The sequence below is a fragment of the Colletotrichum higginsianum genome, chromosome 3, assembly GCF_001672515.1.
Source record: "Colletotrichum higginsianum IMI 349063 chromosome 3, whole genome shotgun sequence".
Lineage (NCBI taxonomy): Eukaryota > Fungi > Ascomycota > Sordariomycetes > Glomerellales > Glomerellaceae > Colletotrichum > Colletotrichum higginsianum.
The window spans coordinates 2518439-2531143 of NC_030956.1; the positions used below are offsets into that span (position 1 = coordinate 2518439).

Here is a 12705-nt window from a genome sequence, read left to right on the forward strand (position 1 = left end):
CGGGAAATCAAGACACGGACGGCCCCGCGCCCGGCTGGACCCTGTTGTTATCTTTCTCTGCCTAGGTACTACTGCCACAGTTGATCTCGAGAGCATGCATCTGTAAGTTGCAGAGGAAAGATGTTTCCAGGACTTTAGAACTTCGGAAAAGTCATGACGGAAGGCTTCTCCCCTTACCGTCATCGCCTCGAGTCAGCATTTCGCCGGTGCAAAAAGAGTCGCCACGTGCATCATGCTGCCTCCAACGCTTGTGGGAGACACTTCCTAGTGCAATGTAAACCGCCCAGCCTACCTAGGGACTATCACACTACACTACACTAGATAGGTGTACTACACTACACTAGGTACCTACTCACGTACCCATCCATGCCTCACAACCAACCATGCAAAGAACCTCAAGAAGGACCGCCATGGCTACGTACCCCCTAGCACATCCCCGTCCTGGGACACAGGGTGAATTAGACCGACTCATTGGCTGCACGCAGCAAAATTCTGCTTGGGCAGAGAGAAGCGCGCGCTTTTCGCAACGGACTCGACAGGCAACACGGCAGTATGGGCTTTTTCTGGTCGCGCCGGCCGTGAAGAACGCTCTTGGCCCACTAAATACCACAGCGCCTTCAGTCGTGTCCTCCGTACCTATTTCCCGTTCCAAACCACAGGTGTAGTCAATTTTCAGTTGCCAACACGGACACACTCTCTGGTTTTCATGCCACCCATCATGTGTTCTTCCGTCTCGGTAAAGTCAGAGCTTGCTAACCATCCACCAGCCAAACAGTGATGCAATGTAAAAAGAGGCAGCATGAGGAAAAAATGAAAGGGACGAGACTCGAACTCGCGCGGGTTGCCCCACCAGGAAACAGATGTTAAGCTGACCTTAACCTGGCGCCATAACCAACTCGGCCACCCTTCCGGAGTGATACACGATCCTCAACGTGTGGATCTGAATGTGTGATGCTTGAGCAACGGCGGATTCGGGCTTCATGTTTGCGGAAACGTCCGCCGAGATCCAGTCCACTACTGTCCACGCCAACGTTCGCCGACCGACAGGATCGCGCCTTGATCCCACCACCTGTTCCTTCGTCCCTTTTTGCGCTTGTCACGTCACGGCATGCACAGTAGCGAATGGCTTATCATCTTTGACCCCCATTCGCAGAGCGTTCCGCCATTACTCTTCCCTCCTCTCCGAGAATGAGGGACAGAGAAAGAGAAAAAGAGACAGTGTGTGTCAGCCTAAAGCTAGAGAGGTTGTTGTATCTACAGTCCTACAAGTACATGTTTCAAATCGTTCCCTCCTGTCTACTCCGGCCGCCGATGGTGATGATGCCTTTTTCTAATAAACCAACACTGCCGCCATGAAGACAAAAGAGTTGAGAGCCGTTCTGGGAACCTTTTTTTTTTTTGGGGGGGGGGGGGGGATACGGGAGAACAGATAAAATCGGAGAAGAAAAAAAGTTAAATTACAATTGTCGACGCTGGGGTCCCGGGTCATATCGCTTCCACAGTTCGCCTCATCCACTGGTTGGCTGGGCTCATCTCCTCGGCGCATCCTCGAGGCTCTTGAATGCTGGCGCGGGCGGGACGGGTGGCTGCTCGGGCGGGTTGTCAATCTCCTCCGCCGGGAACGGCGGCGGCGCGCTCTTCTGTCCCTGGCCTCCAAAGTACTTTTCAAACTCCTGGTTGTCGCCGAAAGGCCTGGGTCCGAGAAGCCGGACCAGGTCGTCGCGCGTCAGCATCTCCTTCTTCAGGAGCTCCTCTGCCACGATGCCGACCTCAGCCTTCTTTTCCGTCAGCAGGTCCCTGCACTGCTTGTACGCCTCCTCCACGATCCGGTGCACCTCGGCATCAATCGCCTGCGCCGTCGCCTCGGCGAACGGCTTCTGGAGCGTGTTCGGGTCGTCGTCAAAGTGCAGGGGGCCGACCTTCTCCGACATGCCCCACTGTGTCACCATCTTGCGCGCCATGTGCGTGACCTTGCGGAAGTCGTCGCTGGCACCCGTTGTGACTGTCGGGAAGTGAAGCTCCTCCGAGATGCGCCCGCCCAGCGTCATCGCCATCCGGTCCATCAGCTGCTCCACCGTCATCAGGTACGCGTCTCCCTGCGGCAGGTACTGCGCGTAGCCCAGCGCACCTTGTCCGCGCGGGATGATTGACACCTTGAGGAGGGGGTCGGCGTTCTTAAGGAACCAACCGCAGATGGCGTGGCCCGCCTCGTGGTAGGCCACCGTCTTCTTCTCTTGCGGGTTGAGCACGAGTGACTTGCGCTCGAGACCTCCGATGACACGCTCAATGGCCTGCTCAAAGTGAATCATCTCCACAGAGTCGGCGCTGGCACGGGCGGCTGAGCGAGGGATTAGCAAAAGAGTTTCATAATACCACAACAAGGAGAATCAGAATGATGTAAAAAAGGGAAAAAACTTACCAATCAGTGCTGCCTCGTTGACGGCGTTGGCAATGTCGGCACCCGAGAAGCCAGGGGTCAGCGTAGCCAGGCGGCCCGTTAGGTGATCCATGTCTTCCTTGGTGACGACTTTGCCCAGGTGCACCTTGAAGATGTCCTGACGGCCCTTCATCGTCGGCCGGTCGATAAAGATGTGTCTGTCGAAACGGCCGGGACGCATCAGTGCCTTGTCGAGGATGTCGGCTCTGTTGGTACCCGCGAGCACCACCACCTGCTCCTGCGTGTTGAAGCCGTCCATCTCGGTAAGGATCTGATTCAGCGTCGCCTCGCGCTCGTCGTTGCCGCCCATACGGTTGCCCTCCTGTCTCGACCGGCCGATGGCGTCGATCTCATCGATGAAGATGATACAAGGAGCGTTCTTCCGCGCCGTCGCGAACAGATCGCGCACTCTGGAAGGACCGACGCCGACGAACATCTCGACGAACTCGGAGCCGCTGACGCTGAAGAAGGGCACGCCCGACTCGCCGGCCGTGGCCTTAGCGAGCAGCGTCTTACCGGTTCCCGGAGGCCCGGCCAGGATGGCACCGCGCGGGATCTTAGCGCCTAACCTCTCGAAGCGCTCGGGCGTCTTCAGGAAGCTGACGAACTCCATAATTTCCGTCTTGGCCTCATCCATGCCGGCAACGTCGCTGAACTTGACCTTAATGGCCGTCTCGTGGTTGAATCGTTTGGCCTTGCTCTTGCCGAACCCAAACATCTGGTTGCCTCCGCGTCCACCCATTTGCTTCGTTGTGTAGTACAGAAGACCAACCAGGAGGAGGGTGGGACCAAAAGCGTAGACGAGGGGCATGAAACCGCCCTCGCTGGCGTAGCTGACCGGGATGCGTTCTGCGGCGGGGATGCCGAGCTCTCTCTGAGCCTCCTCAAGCTGCCTCTCGAACATCTCCACGGAACCGATGGAGAAGTAGTAATGCACGTCGGGGTTGATGCCCTCGTTGCCGCCGTAGACCGACTGCACTCCCTCGCGGTTCAGCTCGACGCGGACGCGGCCGGGATTTTTGATGACGACAAACTTGTTGACCAAGCCCTTGTCCAGGAAGCTTCTCCGCAGCTCCTGCCATGTTATCTCCTTCTCTTGGCCAAATATCATCGACTCGAAGAAGGGGTAGACAACAACCCAAACGAGGGAGGCCACAATCAGGTCACCCGTGCCGAAAACGCCAAAAATCCATTTCTTGCCGCCGAGCCCGCCAGGACCGCCCTCGTTCTCCTGACCGTTGCGTCCATCCTTCTGCTCGTTCCCCTGCTCGGAGTCCTTGGCGCCATCCTGCTTTTGCTTGTTGGGATCCTGCTCCTCGCGCATCAATACCGTGGCTTCGTAGTCGGAGAATCTCTTTGCGACCTGCGTCGAAATGCGGAGGATCTTGGAGATGTCGGTGATGGTCATCTTCAGCTTGCGCTCCTTCAGCGACGTCAGGAGTTCCCGCAATTCATTGGGAACTCCGAGCAGCTTCATCTCCTCCACACTCTTGATGAAGAATTCCTTCTGGAATTGTGGCAGTCTGCCGTTCTCGGCCATTGTACGCATCATCCCGAGCTCCTCTTCCGTGAGATACACCCATCCCTCGGGCAGCGGCCACTCCTTGCGTATTTGCTCCTCCTTGGATAGCTGAGGCTTGGCCGGGTCCTGCTGCTGCTGTTGCTCCTCCTTCTCGGGCTTCTTCTCGTTGGGGTCTTTTTCATTATTCGGCGGCTGGGGGCCGTTGGTCGAGTAGAACCGCGATCGGTAGCAGGCGAGCGGAGCTTGCTGGCCGAGTCGTGCTATTCTCGACGGCTGGAATCGCATTCGGGTCACCGCCGGCTGCTGCGCGAGTCTCACAGCCCGCGAGAGCTGTGCAGACTGGCGTAGAAACCTCGCCATTGTGTTGTGCGTGGATATGTGTGTGTACGTGTATGCGTATGTGTGTATATGTGTATGTGTGTCGTGGGGTGACGAAAGGCGGGACGACCGGGGCCGAGGAGGAGTAGTGTTCACTGCGTATGGCGATGTGCTATCTCATTGATGCGCTCTGCTGGTCGTTGGAACTGTGGTCGGGTAAGGGGAAAACAAGAAACGGTCAATGGTTTTCAAATGGGCGATGGAGAGCACCGGCCGCGGTGGGTTTGCGAAAGTCCGTAGTGGTGGCGGTGGTGGTGGTGGTGGTGGTTGTGGAAATGTTCGTACCAAGAGTGGTTGGTAATGGGACTAGGCTTTCCCGGGATGACTGGGACGATGGCAAAAGCTCCCAGAGTGATGAGTTCATGTCGGGGCTCCATCGCCGCCGGCCGAGATTTTGGCGGCCGCACGTGACTGCCAAACTCCGTCCGCTGCCATGGCCCCCGTGGGTCTAGGACGGACGGCAGAATCCTTCCGCCGCAAACTCCGAATATGAAATGACACCTGCATTTAAGTTCCAGGCTCCCGTTCGTTTACGTAGGTACGTTTCCAGTGTCGAGAACCTAAGTATTCGATCCCACTTGTGTGAGGGTGCATTTGTGTTGGCTCATCCCACATTCTCAATCACAAACAACCATGTCGAATTAAAATGTCGAATGACCCAGTCATCCCATCCCCGTCTGTATTTTTTGGTTGGTTCTACACCTATTCCAACACTCTATGGCGATGCATAGCATCGCGCGCCGATTTCTTTCAGGCCCCAAGGCCGTAACGCAACTTCCCGCCTCAAGCAGGTCGATTACTCATACATGCGTTCAAGGTTCGTGATTTCGTCTCATTGTACATTATGCAGCCTTTGGATCCTGCCCACCACATCCGTCGTAACACATTGCCCCAATAAATCATCTCACCGCGTCGCACTCGCATATACCGCTGTCTCAACCCACGTTGCCATTCTCCACAGTCGGGTAGGCGCCGCCGCTCATCTCGGCCCAGTCCCAGTCCAGCGTCATGGGGAGTGAGAACAAGTCTTGAGGCAAGAGGGGCTGCTGGAAAGGAGCACCTAGATTTACCGCCGGCGACCGCGGGTTCTGGGGCCCGCCGAACCCTGTCATCTCTGCAAAGTTGCCAAAGTTCGTCTGGTCCGGGATATTGAACTCTTGCGGCCAGCCAGCGGATGGCAGAGCCGGCGATGGCTCTCGCATCGAAGTCGTCTGCATGGGGCTGAAGGCATGCCTCCGGCGGTTGGCCTCGCCGTTAAAGTCGGGCGACAGCTGGCCATTCGTGGTGGAAGGTGTCGCCGTCGCGTGCATGCTGTGAGGGGTCGGCGTCGTCACAGACATCGGTCGAGGCGTGTGACTGGATGCGGCGGGGCTCGACGTCGACTTTGGAGCGGCGTCGCTCTTTCGTTTCCTGCGTGAGGACTGCTCCTTTTCCGCCTTCTCGATGACGAGCTTTGCTATCCTCTCAAACTCGGAGCAGACACCCAGCATGCGGTGGACACCGCCAGTCTCGGCCTCTTGCCCCAACATGGACAGGAAATTGACGACCAAGTTCATCAGCCTCGTGTCCGATTTGGCCCTCGGATCCATGGGGTTTTGTAAAATGTTTCCAAAAAGCGTCATCAATGCCGACACCGGGAAGTATATAATGAGCCTGTATATCACAGTTAGCCAGGATATTACACCTCCAAAAAAAAAGTGTAGCAAGATGAAATTGGTCCACGCACCAAACACTCGGAGAGTCCCCTTGCGGCATGTACTTCAGAAGCGAGATCGAAGCCCTCGCAGCGGCGGTACAAAGAGCCGCAGAGGCGAAGACACGCGGATTCAAGGGTTTGGCGTTGAGCCCCTGGATGGCATAATTGGACAGTCGACTTGTCCAGTAGCCGTGATGTACCGACATACGGTGGATTGTCGTCAGGCAGTTGTAGTAGGTCAGATGAAGCATGACGACGTGCAAAATCAGGGGCGTGTGCGACGCCTTGATCTCGTGCTCGGGTCTGAAGTCGATTGGGATACTGTCCTTCCAGTCCTCGAGTTCTTTGTCCAGCTCTCCGATGGTGTTTAGCAGCTCTCCGCTCGACTGCTTGGTGGCCTTGGTCGAGTAGAGCCGTGAGTACACCTTGCTTTCGATGGTCGCAAACTCGCACATGACCCTGAACAGGTTCATCTTGCCCTTGCCGTCGGCCAACGGAATGTTTCCGATGTTGTCTTCTGGATCGGCGTCGGGTAGTTCCACGTTCATGTCGTTGTCGTCTTGCGCCGGCGGCCTGCCCGCCCGAAGACACATGTCCTTGTCCAGCATGTACGCGATCCAAAAAACTCGCTTCCGCTGTTCAATCTCGATGGGGTTGAGGTTGAAGCCCGTTCCTCGCTTGTGCAGGCCAATCGTGTGGGACAGGCGAATGGCCGTCGAGACGAGAAGGAACGTGGGCTGCGGGTTCGGGGTCCCCTGCATAAAGAGGGCCATCCCGAGCAAGGCCTGGACACTCAGCAAGTCTGTGTTGCGCATCGTCAACTCGGCAAACGTTCCCAAAGCATTCTTGATATATCCCCAGGCTTTATCGTCCTCCTCCTGTGGCACGAGGTTGCTCATGACGCGCAGGCGGTGGGCGAAAGCCAAGGCACAGTTCAAACTGGCCCACCAGCCGGTACCCTCGTAGGGGTCGTCGGAATACTGCCGTTCAACCAGATGCATAAAGGTCGGCTGGTGGAACAAGGGGAACATGCAATTGAAGTTCTCGAAGAAGTCCTTCAGCAAAGACAATGCCTCGGCCTTGGGAGGCAAGGGTCGGAAGATGGGACGGCGGAAGAGATCGCTGAAAACCTCGGGCTTCCAGGCGGTCCACTTGTGGTCGTCAAGCGACACCTCGGAAATCATCTGCTGAAAAGAGTTGTCGCCCGTCTTTTCGTTCACCCACTGAATGCCCTTGGGTGAAAAGATGGAAAACCCGGAGGAAGAGCCGATGTAGCGGGTCTCGCCGCTTTGGTTCGTGACCAGAGAGCACATTAGCTCGGATAGTGCCTCGACCTCCTCCTCATTATCCTTCTCCTCGGACACCGAGGCCCGATGCCTGTCGCCGTCCTTGTGCTCCCTGTGGGAATCCTTGGTCGGCTCGGGCGACGTAATGGCACTGTGCGGCGTGGACATGTTCTCGTTCTGTCCCGATGTAGCCTGCGACGGCGAAGTCGGGTTAGACGCAACTTGAGAGGCCTGTCTCGACTGGTGTTGTTTCTCGGCCAGGCGCTTCTCGAGTGTGCCAAGATCCGTGTCGCCATCGTCGTCTTCACCGAGGAGACCTACGTTGCCCGTTAGTCTTGCGTCAGAGGTGGAAACGGTTGGGCTTACACACCGGAAAGCCTCAGCAGGTTCTCCATGCGACCCAAACGATTCTCGAGGCCTTCGATGTACTTGGCTCTGACAGTCTGTTAGTCCGGTTGACGCGGCAGTGGGCGGGATGGTAGCTAGCTGGGTGTAGGTACCCCTTTGGTGGATTGCGCTTCTTCTCAACCTGGGTGAAAACGCAATCCGTCTTGTAGTTTATGCAGTGGCTGCAGGCGGGCATCTTGCCGTCGCACTTGATCTTCTTCTTCCTACACATATCACAAGCCTGCGTGCACACGAGGCGTAAGCGTTCTACTCAGGAAGACGGGGAAAACCGGCGGGATCCGGAGGCGGCTTTGGGGTGCTTACCCGCGCAATTCTTCTTCTCTTTGCCTCGTTCGCATCGTCAAGCAGGGTCGAAGGGTCACCGAACATGTGGGCGGCGAGATCGGGGGGCATGTGCTGGACGGGCAAGCCGTCGGGGGTATAGGACCCAAAGATCTGCGGCGGCTGGTTCATCATGGGGGGCGGTCCCCCCATGTGCGGCATCTGGAAGCCCATGTGGTCCATGTTGGACGAACTGGTTGTCGGCCTTCACCGAGGATCACGCTCCTGCGGATCGAGTCGAGATCGGGTCCGTTGGGGGGTGTGATGTCCTGCTACGGTGAGGGGCGCCGGTAGGTGTGGGACAAGCGTCGTCGCGTCGTCGCGTTGTAGTCGTCGAAGCGGTGAGAACGGCGAGAGAGCGTCGGGCACGAGCACAGATCGGAAATGTTGGAGGCGGAGAGGAGAAGGATGGGGATTTCGAGTAATTACGAGAGAAGTGAAAAAGGAGCTAGAACAAGTCGACCCGTCACGAATGTAATTGGGGGATTTGCAAGCAGAGCTAGTAGCGCAAGACAGCTAGCGTAGCGGCGGCCTGAAGGCTTCTGTCATTCGCTCGGCAAATGCGGTGGCTTGCGTTGACTTTGTTAACGCCCAGTGTGGATGTGTAGGCAGTTCGAATGCCGTGGCGGACCAGAAGGAACTGAGAGCTGGAACTTGGAAGCTCTCGTTTTTAGGCCTGGTCTAGAACCGCTGTCCAGTGGCGCTGTCTCGTCCAGTCTTTTGAAGCCTTCACTAATAGATAGGTAGGTGGTTGAAGGAGCGAGGTGGCCGAGTTGCGGCGATCCTATCGACGCGTGAGTGAGTCCGGGTGCGTTGGCGTGAGGCGATGCGGACGTGGTGTAGAGGGATTTCGATCTGGAGATGGTGAAAAAGCGAAGCGGAGGGGTGTCACGTTCAGACGTCCGAGAGGATGTGAAATTTTGGGAGAAAGACAGAAGAGGGGAGTAGAAGAAGAGAGGGAATTGGTAGAAAAGAAGGATGATGGGACGGACGGAGGGAGATGGATCAAATGAGCACAGCAGAACGACATGGCGGCGGTATGGTATCACATAATCAATTGCATTGCCTACCTAGGTAGGGTTACCTATCGTCGTCCTACAACCGTCCCTCCCATCCCATCCCCTCCTCCCTCCTCCCCCCTCCCCCCCTGGTGTGGGCAGTTCCTCGTACCTATACCACTTGGGAGGGGGTAAAAGGCGTTACAGAATTGCAGACTCGTCCGTCAGTGTGCTTGCAGTGACACTGGAGCAGCATTGGTCGGAGAGGGGGGCGTAGCTGGAGGTGGGGGGCTTTGGGCGCGCCCAACGATACTTGGGGGAAACTGTGAACAGGGGGAGCGGGAAAGGGGGGGAGGGGGCCAAGGCATGGGATGCTGCACCACACAGGTGGCCCAGAGAGAACTAGAAGGGTGCAGGCGGGTGAGAATGAGGAACAGGGATGTGGCGATGGCATCCCATCCAATCCCCCCGTCGCGAGGAGAGAAGGATGGAATGGAATGTTGAGGATGATGAGACCAAGTCCCATTTCTTACCTAGCCTGTACCGCATCTCTCACGTAGCCCGCACCTCGGACTTTGTATTGCCACGTTCTTCAGTCGCGAAAGCCTAGTTGCTATTTTAGGTTCCCTCTTTTTGTCCCTCTTCCTCTTCCTTTCAACTTTTAGCTGTCTACTGTGTAAGTGTAAATGTCACGATGCGATACCGTTCGTTCCGCTTAGAACATATCAGCAACCACCGCCGCACACATCCTCGGCTCCCATGCTTGGTGGTGGCGGCGGCAGTGCGGATGCATTCCTCTCCCCATTGTCTCCCATTTGTACGCCAAACTGCGCAGACGGTTCTCTCGTCCCAACCCCCATCCATAGGTCGCCCGCCGCGCCGCATCGACTGGCCGATCGACAACATGAATCATTCATCACGATTCATTTTCGGGCGGCACTTGGACGGCCCCCCGCGGAAGCCACCATGCGATGACAAGACATGGGAGGAGTGAGACGATGCACTTACTAGTACTAGATCCCGTCGACTGCCTGCCCAGGGGATTGGTATGGCCAACCACAAACTTCCTAGTGGATAATCCTGCCTCAATCTTTTCACATCAACAGGCCGAGATGAGATGCGTGACCAAGGCGGTCTCGCGGATGCCGAGCCTGTTTTCCTTTCGAGCCTTTTCAGCTTCCCTTCCTCCTCTCACATGCCGTCTTACCCCCAACCTTTCCCAACCTGCCAACCCTCTTCTTGATATCGGGGGTTTTCTTGCCACGTCTCAGCTCTCAGCCCTCCCCCTCCCTTGGTCGCTCTTTCTCTTGTCACGTATGCAACCCTGGCGCGGCAACGGCAACATGTCGAGCGCGAGCCGTCCGACAAATCTTTTCTCCCGAATCGGCTTGACAGGCCCTACCCTCCACCTGTCGTCCATGCGGCTTCTTCTATGGCGGCGCACCCCGTCACCACCAGCAGGAACCTAGTGTAATCAATCTCCCTCTTTTTCTATCTCTTGCTATCTCTTACACTTACTGTGTACACCAACGACGTTCTCCGACTTCATCCATTACTCGAGTGCCCACGTTGAGAGGCGCCGTCCGTCATCATCGAGCTGCAGGAACATGACAAGGACGCCTGTCCGCCTACATCAAAAACACCTCGCTACCATCTGTCCTGACGGCTCTAAACCTCCTTACCGCGGGCTCGGACGCCTTCACCGCCTCCAGTACGGGATTGGACCATGGGGACAAGGATGTGCTTAATGTGACAGGCGTACACATGCGCGCAAACTCTCATTCACCCCCGAGAATGTGTATCGCATAGGCGCATGCAAGAAAAAACCTGACCGGCTTGAGCCTGCAACGAAATCTATCTCGGTTCGCGGGCTGCATTGGCGGCGTTGACGTGATGGGCCCTATCGGCATATAGCGCCGCTCTTAAAACGTCCCACGTGAAGCTATGGTAACAGCTTATTACCACGTCCCTGCTGGCACGATACTCAAGTGAGGCCTCTTTTGTAAGCCCGACCAGCAAGGTGAGGCTGGAATCCCTTTCCGTCTTGGGGAAACTTGGAGGGGAGGAGTCGTTGGACCGTTTGGTTCGATCCGAGCATGCCGGTGCAGATATCTGGGAGGGGGTTCGGAGAGGGGCTTCAAACACCCACATCCCACCATCCCGCTCACCCCATCCATCGTAAGAGCAAGGGGGGACCGCCCCCCCATCGAGAACGGCCCGCGTATTATTTGACGACGTCGAGAAGATCACCCAAAAGGACCTCCATCCAGACGTGCTGTCCAGGGATCCCTCGCCTCGCGCCCTCGCTCCGAAGTCCCGCCGCCACCGCAACAATCGAAATGGTTGCGCCTGTGTCCGCGACGCCTGCCCGAAAAGCTTCTCGAAAACCAGCGCCGCCTGGCTTGAGTATTCTCTCCTCGGACAGTCGTGAAAGAGGGTGTGAGGTGAGGTGCTGCGCCGCATCGAGAGAAGTGGGGAGATATCACCATGTTACCTAGGTTCGACAGTTGCACCTCGAGCTCTCGGTGTCATGTAGCCGGACTTTAATGAGCACCGACCAGCGAGAGGCCCGCCTCGACCGCCCCTGAGGCAGATGGCGTCACTGGCCGGCCCTTCTGGCCTGACAATCCTCATTATCGTGTGTCTACGGATACGGAAAGAGGACGGGCAGATCAGGCGCCTGCGAGGCTCCAGGTGGTCGGGCTGAGACTCAAGACAACCGCACCCCTTCTCAAGCCGGCCCGCTCTACACTAGACATCTCACAGCCGACATGATGACCGGCAGCGGAATCGGAGCTGCCCGCCTCGGGTATCTCACTGGAGACGGACGATCGTTATCATCACGCTCGCCCGTAGTGAATCGGAGGCACGGAGCAGGTGCAGAAGAAGCATAAGGGAAGAACGAGAGAGAGAGAGAGAGAGAAAAGCACAAGGATGTTTCATCCCGTGTCCTAGACGAAAGCCCGTCAACATTGGACGGTCCGAAAAAGAGAGGGGAAAAAAACACCGATAAACGCCTGAAATGTGGACGTCCCACCTGCTTTGGTTGCCTCTCTTGTACGAGTGACGAAGGAGAGCTCTACCCAGCGGCGGGGACGAGAAGCCGTCGCATGTGTGCGACGGCTCGAAGCAAAATCAAAATTGATTAAAAAAAAATAAAAGACATTAAGGAATTTGTCATGCAGGGTCCAAGCGATGACGAGAATCCGGGACGGAAGAGTAGCTGGGCCCAACCCGTCCGTTTCATGTCTGTCTCAAGAAACTCAAGAGCAAGCGAACCCCCCACAGGCTCTGGAACCTGCCCTTCATCCTCACCCCTTCCTTCCCCCGGGGAAAGGGGGAAGAGAGGGAAGGGGGCCCCCTTTTGCTGTTGTGCACCGCCTCCTTCCCTTTGGGGTCGAAGAAACCAAACCCGCAAACACGAATCTGCGCTAGGTACCCGAGTTCTGCGAGAGGCAGCCCGAGATAGCTCGCCAGAGTTGAACCTGAAGACCCAAACGGGCTGAAAGATGCCCCGTCCATCGATCGCATCATTGAAAGACGACGAACGATCCATCCCCTCCACAGCCCGCACTTCCGGTGCCCCTTCTCTTACTCCGTCTGCAACATATCCTCTCCACCTTCCGTCCTACAGGCGTCATCCTCGTCGCCCAGCTAGA

The 12705-nt window shown here is 56.8% G+C and overlaps 2 protein-coding genes across 2 annotated transcripts; both read right to left on the reverse strand.

Annotated features, from left to right (window-relative positions):
• Positions 1 to 1529: 1529 nt before the first annotated feature.
• CH63R_04307 (ATP-dependent metallopeptidase HflB) lies at positions 1530 to 4319 on the reverse strand (the record flags this gene model as incomplete). Its single annotated transcript, XM_018299282.1, has 2 exons — positions 1530 to 2338; positions 2420 to 4319. The coding sequence occupies 2 exons, from the start codon at positions 4317 to 4319 to the stop codon at positions 1530 to 1532; spliced, it is 2709 nt and encodes a 902-aa protein (XP_018160528.1).
• Positions 4320 to 5272: 953 nt separating this feature from the next.
• On the reverse strand, positions 5273 to 8231 carry CH63R_04308 (Fungal specific transcription factor; the record flags this gene model as incomplete). The annotated part of the gene is made up of 5 exons (XM_018299283.1): positions 5273 to 5990; positions 6064 to 7636; positions 7690 to 7754; positions 7820 to 7947; positions 8031 to 8231. 5 exons carry the CDS (start codon positions 8229 to 8231, stop codon positions 5273 to 5275), a joined length of 2685 nt encoding a protein of 894 aa, XP_018160529.1.
• Positions 8232 to 12705: the final 4474 nt, after the last annotated feature.